Here is a 12,843-nt window from a genome sequence, read left to right as displayed (position 1 = left end):
CTCCCAGTTTTCGGGGCTGTCTCTATCAGCATCCTACTCCTTTTCCTCACCTTAACAGGTAACCAGCTGGTTCAGCTCAAGTCCCCAGTCTCTTGGCTTTCTGACTCACCAGTGGGTTAGCCACCGCAGGGTTTTACTGAGTTCTTCCCCTTTCCCAACACCTCTCACCTGCACAATTTTGTTGTCTTCGACACTGCTCTCATCCTGGCTCCCGGGGCAGCCCCAAGAGCCCTCTGAGGCTCCTTCCTAGCTGACGGCCTAAATCTTGCTGGTTTCCTCTTACCTCTATAGATCCACAGCTGTCTCAGAACAGGGGCTAGTATTTGAGCACACGTTGCTGCATCTGATCCCACGGTCCTGTGGCCTAGACTGAGTCCGGCCAAGGGCTCAGAGCTGCTGGTTTTGGTCGTCTTTTCCCCCATTCAGGTCTGTGGAGTTACAGCTTCATTTGGGCTTTAGTGACTTCCGTTTGTTCTTCACCTTTTTGAAAAACCTGTTGAATGCATTGGTTCCGGGGCCGGGGGGGGGGGGGGGAGCATTTCCTCTCCTGGCTGGCCTGGTTCTTCTGCAGCTGGAGGACGTCCTGCTGCCCCTTGCTCTGATTTCTCTCTACACAGCCTTCGGCTGGGCTTGCAGATTGCCCATGAGCCTCTCACTTGCAGTGATGTTACTTAAAGCTGCCAGCTCACTTCTAGTTTAGACACCACTTCCTCTAGGAAGCCATACCCCTGAGAACTGCTCTCCTACATGCTCACACAGCACTTTCCACACCCTTGGTCCCTAGCATGTGTGCTGGAGGATGCAGGACACATTGGCTTCTCACTGTTCACACTCCTTTACTGGCCTTTCCTTATAGCAGAGGCTGGAAGACTAAAGTACATTTTCCAGATTCATTTCCAGTGAGACTGAGATTCCAATTGGATGCATTCTTGCATTCCAGTCAGATGAATTCCCAACTGAGTTAAGGGGTTGGAGAGGCAATTAGGAAAGGATTTAAGTGTTTCCGGGCTCTGGAGTTACATCTGTAGATCTGTAATCTTTATTTTTTTTTTGGTACATTTCAGCAAAATGTCCAAATCTCTACCCTGTCTCTATTCTGCCTACTAGTCATCTGTGAACTATTGCTTTATAATTACATGTGTGTGTGCTAAGTTGTGTCCAATTCTTTGCAACCTTATGGAGTGTAGCCCGCCAGGTTCCTCTGTCCATGGGCTTCTCCAGGCACAAATACTGGAGTGGGTTGCCCTGCCCTCCTCCAGGGGATCTTCCCTACCCAGGGATCAAACCCACATCTCTTACATCTCCTATATTGGCAGGTGGGTTCTTTACCACTAGCGCCACCTATGAAGCCCATTTATAGTTATATACATTTTATTAAGGGGCTTCCTTCATAGCTCAGTTGGTAAATCATCCACCTGCAATGCAGGAGACCCAGGTTCGGTTCCTGGGTTGGGAAGATACCCTGGAGAAGGAAATGGCAACCTACTCCAATATTCTTACCTGGGGAATCCCATGGACAGAGGAGCCTGCCAGGCTACAGTCCACGGGATCTCAAGAGTCGGACATAACTTAGCATCTAAACCACCACCACAACCACCGCATTTTAATAAATAGAAAAACCTCTGTGCTGGGGTAGAAGATTGCTATGCCCACATGTTGAAATTCTGTAATTTTCCTAAAACTTCTAGTTAGACTCACTGCCTTTCTCCCTAGGTCAGGAGTTTTTAACTTTTGGATCTTTACCATTATTTGTTACTCTCAGAATACATTGCAGCTGTCCTCTTGCTTCCCTTCCACGCTGCCCAGGATCCACTCCGATTATCCACTCTCGATTTAGAGGTTTAATCTGTCTTCTGGACCCCATCTTCTCTGTCCCTGTTACGTCCTTAGTCTTCTCCTTACATGACTGAAAGGTTAAGTCCTGGATGGAGAACAGTTTACAGGGTGTCCTAATCCCACTTCTCCCACGTCTTTCCAAAGGAGTGCTTTTCTAGCATATCACACTGGTGAGGGTAACACTAGCCTAAGAATCAAATGGCCTAGGTTCTGCTCTGCCACAAAACAAGCCCTGTGATTTTGGAAAAATAACTCTCAGGATCTTAGTGTCTTCCTCTGAGTAATGAGAGTGTTGGAGTAGATGCTCTCTAAGGCCCCTAAGTTATCTCAAACGCACAGTTCTAAAAAATGCAGGTCAGCAGATGCTGACTGGTCACCCATGCCACACACTGTGCCAGGTACCAGAGTGATGAGCAAGAACAGATTACAGTCACATCCCTAAGATGTCAGAGAATGTCAGGAAATAAACAGCTACAATCTGGGCAATAGCGGTACTTTAAAAAGGAAGCAGTAGGTCAAAGGAACAAAGCGGTAAGGATGCTCTATCAACCTTCAGTGATTTTGGAGAGAATTAGGGGAAGCTTAATAGGGGAAATAACATTGGAGTTAAGATCCCAAAAAGAAAATTGCTATCCGTGAAAGGAAGGAGGAGAGTTGGTAAAAGAGACTGATGTGCAGAATTGTGTGGGGAAAATCATCAGCAGTCATGTGGTGGGTGGATGAGGGGGCATGCTTCTAGAGTATGGAATTGAAGCTGAGAGGATGAATCCTTCCCTAATAGCTGCTGAATCCATTCCTTTTAACAAGAAAGGTGACAACAGGAGTTAAAGTTGTTAAGGAGATTGTTTTCTAAACTGGCAGCAATGAAGTGACAGTGAAGGATTATGAATACGATAAGATTCATCATCCTTACATTGGCTGCAATGTAGAAGAGTAGTTATAGAAAAGTGATACTGATCCAGGTTACACTTATCGGCATGGGTGAGAAAAGGGCACAACTTTGTTAGATTCTCAGGACGTTCAGTCAACAGACTGGATGATTGACCTGGGAGAGGCTGGGGGAGTGACTTGATCCTGGCTTGTACAGTTGGGTGAATAGGGTAATTCTGAGATTGAGAATATATAAGAGCAGAGTTTGGGGAGGAAGATGAGCTAAATTTAATTGGGTTATTTTAAATTTGAGGTGCGTTTGCGGTTGTGTATCTGTTTGGAGCATGGGTAAGATCCATACTGCAGGTACTGATGGGGTAGCAGTGAGTATTAATAGTAGATGCAGCCTTTGTAGTAGTTGTCTATAATATGAAAAGGCTGAGAGCAGAACCCTGCAGAACACCCATGTTTAAGGGACAGGGCAGATTAGAGGAGGTGGAACTTGCAAGGGAAATAACAAAAATATCTAGGAAGACCATGGAAATGAGGTATGATAGAAGTTAAAGGACAGAGTAGTTAATAGTATCAAATACTACAGAAAAGTTAGATTAAGCTTCCATAAGATTTAGCCACATGGTGGTGGTTCATGGCCTCTATTAAGAACAGATTCATCAGATTTCAGTGGGCTTTTATGCAGGGGAGCCAAAGTACAGTCACTGAAATGGGAAACAAAGATAGCTTTTTGATGAACCTCATCTGTGACAGGCAAGGAGGAAAAAGTGCAGTAATAGAAGAGAGAGGCCTAAAATGGAGGGGTGTTTTATGGTTTAAGATGGGAGACTCAAGGAAGTTAAATGCTGATGGAACTGTCATGTAGATAGGAAGGGAAGTGGGAGGACAGGATCTCTGTGATGGAACAAGGTACCTGACAGATGGTAGAAAACTCTGCCTGCTCGGATAGGAGAGATTCCTTTTCCTCTGTGTGGACGTGGGGGTGGCCAGGTTTATCTGCTTTGGTGGCAGGAAGTTGGGGGACCTCATTTCTGATGGCTTTCATGTTCTTGGAAAAATAACAGGTGAGGTTGTTCTCTAAGAGTAGCATAGGCGGCCTGAGAAGATGTGAAATAAACATTGTTGAGGATGTTAACGCAGAATGGTTGCGAGTGTTAAGGGGCAGATTGATGTTAGGAATCTACGTGTTTCTAGTGCAACTTACCTGCTCAGTTTTGTGATTTTCCCCGCCGCCGCCACCCACCCCCCGCCATCTTAGAGTGCTCAGCAGCCAGAGCATAGGCAAGTAAGAGGTAGGTGATTGGGTTGAGCCAAGATTAAGGTTTTGCTAAGTGTGTATGATGGAAAGCCAGTGAGTCTAGTGAGTTAGAGGTGACAGCTAGTGAAGCAGGGTCCAGGCCGGACTGCAGAGAAAAGGTGGAAACATGGAACCAATGGGGAGAGGGTTGTGGGGTCACAGGATTGGGTCTCCCAAAGATTTTAAGGGGATTTAGGATTGAAGATTGTGCTCAGAATGGGCTGTTTGCAGTTAACATTTCAGAGGGTTAGTAATTGGGTTGCAGTAAGGTCCAGCATGTTACCGTGGAAGTAAGTAGCCAAGGAGGTGTGGAGTGAATATTGTCTGAAATGTGGCTTTTGAGTGCTTCTGCCTGCACTGGTGCCTGAGTTACCATTCTCTTTGTCTCTCCCCTTGTAGTTTTCTTGATATTTTACTTTAAAAAGAGGTCTAATTATTGTGGAGTTGCATACTTGAAATATATTTGAATGATTAATGAAATTTGTGGAAAAGATTGTATATCTTCAAACATCTCTTTGTTTTAACTTCGCAGGTTAAACACATTGCCACACAACTTTCTGAGTGTTTGTAATGATTGTATAGGAGTTACATGTGGTAGCTATGTGAAGTAAATATTCTAAAAAGAAATCAAAGAGTGAGGGAAAGTTCATCAAATTCAAGATTGAAGTTAATTCTGGAGAAGAGAGGATCTCTCCTTTATCTAAAATGTTTCTTTATTTGCTTCTTAAAACATTTATTTGATGAGGTAAAAAATAATAGTTTAAACATTTGTTCAGATACATAGAAGCTTACTAGTTTGTTGCTTGTAGTTTCTTTGTCAGGAGAAGTTGCTCCAGCTCAGGGACAAAGGCAACAGCAGGCTCTGCTAACAGTTTACATTCTTCCCCACAGAGTCTACACTATGGTCTTAACACGCATTGAGGGCAACATGAGCTAAGTACTAACAATTGGAATACTCATCTTACTGATCCTTACAGCATCACTGTGAGAGCTTAAGGTCAGGGAATTTGGGCATAAGTAAATATGATATACTTATTAAGTGGTCAAGAAAGGTGTGGAACCCAAATCTGTCTGCTTACAGAGCTCTTCTTCACTATTTTATACTGGTTACTAGTTTAGGCTGACCATTGCCCCATTATCTATCTGGGTATACATTCAGTAAATCTGTTTTCTCTCCTATAAAGCCATAAACTAATGGTTAACAGAGTTGATTACAGGGATTTTTTTACAGTCTGTAAATGTACGTATTCCTGAAAACTTGCCAGTAAAGTGAAATTCTGCATGCCCTTATTTTCATACTGACTTCCCATGTATGTAAGTTCATGTTACCTTCTGTGTCAGATGGACTCCCAGAATTGTGTGCAAATCAGGAGAGCCTGTGCCTTAGTCTTCCTCGCACACGGCCATAGAGGGCAGGGCAGTGGGGCCCTGAGGAGGCCCTCGTATCGGACTCCAGCTCACACTGGCTGGTTCCCCACACGTGTGCCTTTCTTAAAATGCATCATAAAGTCATTTATTCTGACCAGAACACACTTTAGAATTTTATTATGGAAAGATATTTTAAAATCCCTGTACATGTAGAAACTTAGCAAAATAAAAAAAAAAAAAAAAAAACCCTAATAACTTAAGATTCAAAGAACTGAATGATATTAAAATAGTAATGTGTGAAACTTGTGGGAATGGAGTGCAAGTTTCCTATGTATAATATCCTTTTAATAGAACTCTTTCCTTCTCTTCTCAATCAAGTTTTGTGAATTGTGAGGGCCACACACTGTGCAGTTACATCTCTTGTTTATTAGGTCTGAGTTGAGTCTTTGCTCCACCCCCAACAAAATTACTAAACATAAAGAATTCTCTGATTTGTAGATTCCATTAACATGTTAAGATGCCATAAAATGGGAACTGCCTGTATTGGCTTGGGATTTCTTAAGTGTAAATTTAACCATTTTAATAATTTTTTAACTACAGGGTGTGAAGTTACCCCAGATGTGAATATTTCAGGCCAAAAATTTAACATTAAACTCCTCATTCCGGTTGCAGAGGGCATGAATGAAATCTGGCTTCGTTGTGACAATGTAAGTTTTTTGATTAAAAATAAACCTTAATTTGGGGGATGTCCCTGTTGGGTCCAGTGGTTAAGACTCTGCGCTCCCAGTGCAGGGGTCATGGGTTCAATCACTGGTCAGGGAACTAAGATTTCACATGCACAGTGCAGCCAAAAAAAATAATAAACCTCGGTTTTCTTTGCTTCCTTAGTGAGTTGACCATTCATTTATACTCAAAGGATCTATCATGTGATAGATTTCAAACCTCGGTATTTCTTTTCACAGGAAAAACAGTATGCACACTGGATGGCAGCCTGCAGATTGGCCTCCAAAGGCAAGACCATGGCAGATAGTTCTTACAACTTAGAAGTTCAAAATATTCTTTCCTTTCTGAAGATGCAGCATTTAAATCCAGATCCTCAGTTAATACCAGAACAGATCACAACTGATATAAATCCTGAATGTCTGGTGTCCCCTCGCTATCTAAAAAAGTACAAGAACAAGCAGGTAAACGGTTTTCTACATATACTTTAGTTTCCCCTCTTAAACACAACTTTTTTAGTCTTAATTGGTAGTCTTGATTTTTTATCAGGTGGTTAAAATATAAGGAAAAAATAGCTTGCAGTCAGTTTAAATTGGTCATTTAAGAAAAGTCTTATTATTTTAATAGGATGGATAATGAGGTAAAATAGTTGGGAGCATATTTATTCTAAACCACCTGAGGAAATTACTCTGCTGACTGGATATTCTTTTCAGGGAATTGAATATGGTCTTACTTACTGCTTTGTGTTCCACAGTTCATGCCATTTTATTTCTTAAATAAAGTAAATGTGATCCAGAGCACAGCCAGCATTTCCCAGCCAAATCTCTGATGACTCTTCTTGCTATTGAAATGGACCTTTCCAGCTTTGGAAATAAACTTTACGTGGTTTATAGTCCACGTTTAACATTGTCTTTTCTTAACATTAACGGTCAAAGCCTAAGCTAGATTTGTATAATATGACAACGTTTGGTAAATTTTCATTGAAATTCACTGCTTTTGTTCCCTCTGTTTAGAATTCCTTTTCTGGAAATGACTACCATAAAAGGATTGCTATTTAGAAAAATGGTTCTTCGATCCAACACAAAAGGTTCTTTGCCAGGGGAGTTTCACTTGGGATAGCCCCCAGTATTCTCGATACCCAGCATCATACCATAAAAGGGAAAAGGCTCCAATTTAGGAAGGGGGTGAAGAAGAACTTTGAAATAAATACTTCATTTTTAATCTAGTTTCATTTTTATCTTTGTTAAGGAGTAATTTTAAAATGTTACGGGAAAGGCCCAGTGATAAACCCTGAACACTTGTTAATTCTTAACTTTAAATATAGTGTTTATCGTATGGGTCTGAAATCCCTTAGCTGGAAATGTTCAAGTTTTAATCATCAAGTGTTTGTCTTTTAAGTTGCAGAGGTTGTGTAAGCTACATAGAAATTGTTTATCCCATAGTCGTATGATGTGGGAGTAGTGAGGAATGGAGGAAATGCCCTCGGAGCTGTGTGGAATGTAGATTGTAAGTTAACAAGGGAAAGTGAATCGAGTACTGATTTCATTTTTTAATTCTTAGGTTAATTCATTTTAAAGTTACTTATAAAGAGACTTGTTTCTAAAAGTGGATGCCTTCAAAGTCAGTGACTAGTTTCAAATCTTAGCAGTTTTACCATTTCACTATCAGGTATTAGGAATAAAAGATCTTAAACTAAAAAAAAAATCTTAAACTATAATTGGGAAGATTGCCAAATGTTATTTTAGCTGTCAGACAGGTACTGACTTGTTTTCCCAGAAGCCTTTAAAATGATAGATTTTTAATAAATAATAAATAAAATGATAGATTTAGCTGTAAAAAGGTAAATTTTCTATTGGTGAGTTCTTGACTACAAGTCAACTGAAGATTGTCTTGAGGACAAAGAACATGTGGCTGTCTTTAACTGGCAGGATGGTAGTATGTGTGTGGTCTGAGGTTAAGGAGCTTTCTAGCCTTGTCATCCGCACTGACGTCTTATCAAATGCACATTCATTTTGAATTTTCCTTTCCCTAACCAGGAGGTTGAGTCAAGTATTGCCCTGACACCTAGTAAGTGCGGATAAGCAGGAGTTCGGTTGCTCTTGCGCATCATGTGCTGTGCTGGTTGTTGGACTTGGTGGCTCAGTAATTGGGTTTGATAAACTGTATAATCCAGGGGCACTCAGGAGTCAGATAGGCCTGAGCTGTGCAGGCCATGGGGTCATTCAGCCCTACCAGGGCATAAAGTCTTCAAGTGCATACAGCCTTTGTTACAATCTATTTTAATTCCCCAAGACTATCTATCAGACTTGCTATGGATATTTTTTACATAACTATGACTCCCAAACTGGATTTTTACATTTTAGAGGAAAGAATTGTTCTTCGTTTTATCCATATTAATCCAAATTGAAATGAACTGATGTATTTGTAGCCACCACTCCTAGTGTAGTGTATGGCATATTTTTATTTTCCCTTCCAGGAAAAAGGATGCAAAAAAAAGATGGTAATTGAGGGGGTTGCTTTTCTTATGTAAATAAAGAAACAGTATGGTCACTGCACTTATTTAATGCCTTCAACTTTTTTCTGAAAAGCTGTGCATGGATCATATTATTTGGCTCAATATAAGACAAGATTAAAGGCTTTTGAATATTAATTTTTTATCTTGCTACTAAACGAATTAGCTTTACCCTAATCAGTAAGAACTGGTACATGAAGGGGAAAAGGTTATTTGCATTTTAAATTTTCTCCCTACAAATTTCTACCCTTAATTTTAGTAACACTTAACAATCTAAAATAATGTGGAGTGTTTCTCAGTATTCTAAATGGAAAGTAATCACTGCTTTCTCATTTTCATTTTCATGCTTGCATTTACTTTGCTTGGTTTCCACCTAGAGTAATTTTTTTGCATGGTTTTTGGCTGGAATTTTGGTTTGCAGGTTACCGCAACTTTTTCTTTGCTTCATTGCCATTTTTTCTGATTGCCTTTTTTTTCTTTCTGCTTCCTTTTTCTTTTCCTCGCATTGCCATCTACAGCCAGGCTATATAAGAGATTTGGTAAGTTCTCCATATTTAAAAAAAAGAAAGAAAGAATTAAAAATATTTATAGCCCTAGCTACAATCTCCCCTCATGAATTAATTTCCCTGTACTCTTTGAGCAAATAGGCATCCCAAAGTGAGTAAATTTTAAAACTAACCTTTCTAATTACTCCTTTAGAAAAATTTAAAAATCATTGCAGTTATTTCTAGTGCTAGAAACCTATATGGCAGGCACTCATTCTGATCAGGTATCTTGGTACTGAACTTAAAACCCATCTTGTATATGAGGATTAGAACTTGTGCTATTATATGTGTGTGTACTTGAATAAATCTCAACAATTATATATACCTACTCGTACTTATTGTTTCTTGACATATGGAACTAAAATTAAGAAAAACTATATATTGACTATATATATTGACTTTTCCAAACTAAAATGTTTGGAAAGTCATTATTTTACTAAAATTCCCAAATGTAGCTTCAGTTATTTTCTAATTTCATCTCTCGCAATACATAATTTTGGGGCATGGGGCACATAATTCAATGTTTTAATCTTTTTTTGTCTTGATTCTGCCATGAAAGAATAATATCTAATAGTAAATATGATGTTTACTCATGTTTAGATAACAGCAAGAATCTTGGAGGCCCATCAGAATGTAGCTCAAATGAGTTTAATTGAAGCCAAGATGAGGTTTATTCAAGCTTGGCAATCATTACCAGAATTCGGCATCACACACTTTATTGCAAGGTCAGTGGTTCTACTAAGCACTGATGTGTAAACCTCAGTCTCTGCCTTCTTATTTAGTTGACTTCATGTAATTAGAAGTTAAACATTTAAAACTACCTACTGAGACCCATTAACCTATTACACAGTAAAATTTAAAGAATGTTGGAATGTATTTTCTATGCTTATAATTTTTTCATCAGAAATTTAAAGTCCTTTCATTTCTCTTTTTACTCAGGCAAGAATAGCACTTTAAGAGTTAAAAAGTACATATCTTCAAGAAAAACAGACCGACATGTCCCCTACCACCCCTGTTTTAAAACATATATTTATGTTTTTAATTCTGTAGGTTCCAAGGGGGCAAAAAAGAAGAACTTATTGGAATCGCATACAACAGACTGATTAGGATGGACGCCAGCACAGGAGATGCAGTTAAAACCTGGCGCTTCAGCAACATGAAGCAGTGGAATGTAAACTGGGAAATAAAAATGGTGAGCTGTAGCTGTGCTGCTTGAACACACACACACAGTCCATACGCTAAAAACGAACTAGTTAAGAAGGAAAGGCCCTGTGAATGTTTCAGATTCTTTGTGCCATTTCCTCTTAAAGTATAAAACATGCTTGGTTGTTCATTTCCTACTTAAACTTGCCTATTTTATAAGTGCCCAGATACTTCTAAGAACATAATATGTTACAATATTGCCTAATCTTTAAGGTTGTCTTTCTCTGATGAATAAACCCTTTCCACTCACAAATAGCAGCTACTCTTTAGTGAATGCCTATTTTATGCCAAGCATGATACTAGATGTTTACATTTGTACCCTATTTCTAAACGTTACCCCAGCCCTGCAAGGTAAATGGATTATCCCCACTGTGCAAATGAAGGCCATTGTTGTCCGTGACCACACACTGAGACTTAGGGTTCAGACTGGGATACTTGGGGCTCTAAAGACTGGCACACCATGCTACCCCTAGCCTTGGAGTACATGACTCTCACTTAAACAGAATATTTCCCTAATAGTCCTTTGTTTTAGGGTCATTGGATTTATTGTACTGATTTCAATTACTTCATAGAATCTTGTATTTCTGAAATATTCAAACATGAAACCTAAAGGTTAAATAGCTAAACACAGGAAATAGGTTTTCTCCTAGGACTTGAAGGGAGACACTCGTTAATTGAATCATCAGAGATCTTTTGGGAACTTAATGACCTTAAGCCCTTTGCATTCAGCCTTCCTTTTCAAACAAGAAAACTTAAAAAGGAGGAGGGGAGAGGCCAATAAACTGCTTATGCTTTTGGACTTGAAGGCATTATTAGTTTAGGATTAAAAAAAAAAAGTGTGAGGACCTTTCGAGTGTTTTGTGCCCAGGGCAGACCTTAAGTGTAGTGGCCTCGCTTGGACCCAGCCATCTGGACTTCCGCAGGGACTGACGGTTCTCTGTCTCTGTTCCAGGTCACTGTAGAGTTTGCAGATGAAGTACGGTTGTCCTTCATTTGCACTGAAGTAGATTGCAAAGTGGTTCATGAATTCATTGGTGGCTACATATTTCTCTCAACACGTGCAAAAGACCAAAATGAGAGTTTAGATGAAGAGATGTTCTACAAACTTACCAGTGGTTGGGTGTGAACAGAAATGCTGTGTAATGAAACTCCATGGCCATAACAGTTATTTAACTTTAAAAGCTGTTGTTTGTTATATGCTGCTTAATAAAGTAAGCTTGAAATTCATTATTTTATCATGAAAACTTTTTTTGCCTTACCAGACCAGTTAATAATGTGCACTAACAAGCACGACTATTAATCTGCTCTCATGATACAATGTATGGACTTGAATATGGCACATGTTCCTTAGAGCCAGGAATTGAAACTGAAGTAGTGGGTAAGTTAGGAACAAAACATCACTGTTTCAAGTTAGCCAAACTGTAAGAAACTCAAGCCATCTACTTTAAAGCTATCCAGGGCTTAAACTATATGAAGTCTATTTATCATGTTAAATGCATGTGTTTTAATGTATGTTTAATTTGACCTCATAATTTTTCAAATATCCTACTTTCAAATATCCTACTTTGGCTACTTTGGGTAGCCATCTGTCATCCGTCCCCCCACCCCACCCCAAAATAAATCAGGCCTACAAAAGGTGCCTGGTATTTAATAATGTTATTGTTTGATCTTGAAGGAAAATGCTATTAGTCGTTATGCCTGGTTTGTTTTTGTCCTTGAATAAGCATGTATGTATATTGTCTTGTGTTTTTATTTTTACACCATATTGTATTACAACACTTTTAGTATTCACCAGCATATTCACTGTCTGCCTAAAATATGCAACTTTTGCATTACAATATGAAGTAAAGGTCTATGAAGTATGCATTTTGTGTAACTAATGTACAAACACAAATTTTATAAAATTGTACAGTTTTTTAAAAATCTACTCACAACTAGCAAATGGCTTAGATGTAGCATCTTTGCATTAATTAAATGCTCTTTAAAATATAATTATTGTGCAGTTTTAATATCTGCTAAATTAAGGATGACTTCATTATAGTCATGATTTGCCACAATGTCCTTAACTCTAATGCCTGGACTGGCCGTGTTCTAGTCTGTTGCGCTGTTACAACCTGCATTGGTGCTAGTCATAAAATTCCTAGCTCACATAGCCCAAAAGGGTGCCAGGGAGGGGTAGATTACCAGTATTGTTCAATAATCCATGGTTTAAAGACTGTATAAATGCATTTTATTTTAAATAAAAGCAAAATCTTTTATTTAATGTTTCTTTTGTACTTCTTGTTTTTACTGTTCATGTGACATTAACTGTAGACATAAACTTTCGCTTTTGGAAATGCTGCACTTGCAGCTTGTGAGAACAGCGTGCTTAGTATTCTGCAGTGTCACCAGACAGGTGTACTTAATCTCTAAGATGGAGTCTTCCACTTCAGTTGAAACCCCTCATTTTTCCTCCTACTTAAGGATGAACTGTAAAATAT

The 12,843-nt window shown here is 39.2% G+C and overlaps 1 protein-coding gene across 6 annotated transcripts in view; it reads left to right on the top strand.

Annotated features, from left to right (window-relative positions):
• FERMT2 (FERM domain containing kindlin 2) overlaps positions 1-12,626 on the top strand; it is a 72,682-nt gene extending 60,056 nt beyond the window's left edge. For 4 of the 6 annotated variants that reach the window (XM_070469366.1, XM_020912825.2, XM_070469365.1 and 1 more), the window contains 7 exons: positions 5,984-6,090; positions 6,346-6,567; positions 8,580-8,603; positions 9,134-9,154; positions 9,761-9,885; positions 10,211-10,352; positions 11,316-12,626. In XM_070469366.1, the coding sequence (XP_070325467.1) occupies positions 5,984-6,090; positions 6,346-6,567; positions 8,580-8,603; positions 9,134-9,154; positions 9,761-9,885; positions 10,211-10,352; positions 11,316-11,489 (815 nt within the window). In that variant the 3' untranslated portion in view covers positions 11,490-12,626. The remainder of the gene's footprint in view (positions 1-5,983; positions 6,091-6,345; positions 6,568-8,579; positions 8,604-9,133; positions 9,155-9,760; positions 9,886-10,210; positions 10,353-11,315) is intronic. The other 2 variants (XM_070469367.1, XM_070469369.1) reach the window with 2 other exon arrangements.
• Positions 12,627-12,843: the final 217 nt, after the last annotated feature.

The sequence above is a fragment of the Odocoileus virginianus genome, chromosome 6, assembly GCF_023699985.2.
Source record: "Odocoileus virginianus isolate 20LAN1187 ecotype Illinois chromosome 6, Ovbor_1.2, whole genome shotgun sequence".
In the NCBI taxonomy this organism is placed as follows: domain Eukaryota; kingdom Metazoa; phylum Chordata; class Mammalia; order Artiodactyla; family Cervidae; genus Odocoileus; species Odocoileus virginianus.
This window is presented reverse-complemented; position numbering and strand designations above follow the sequence as displayed.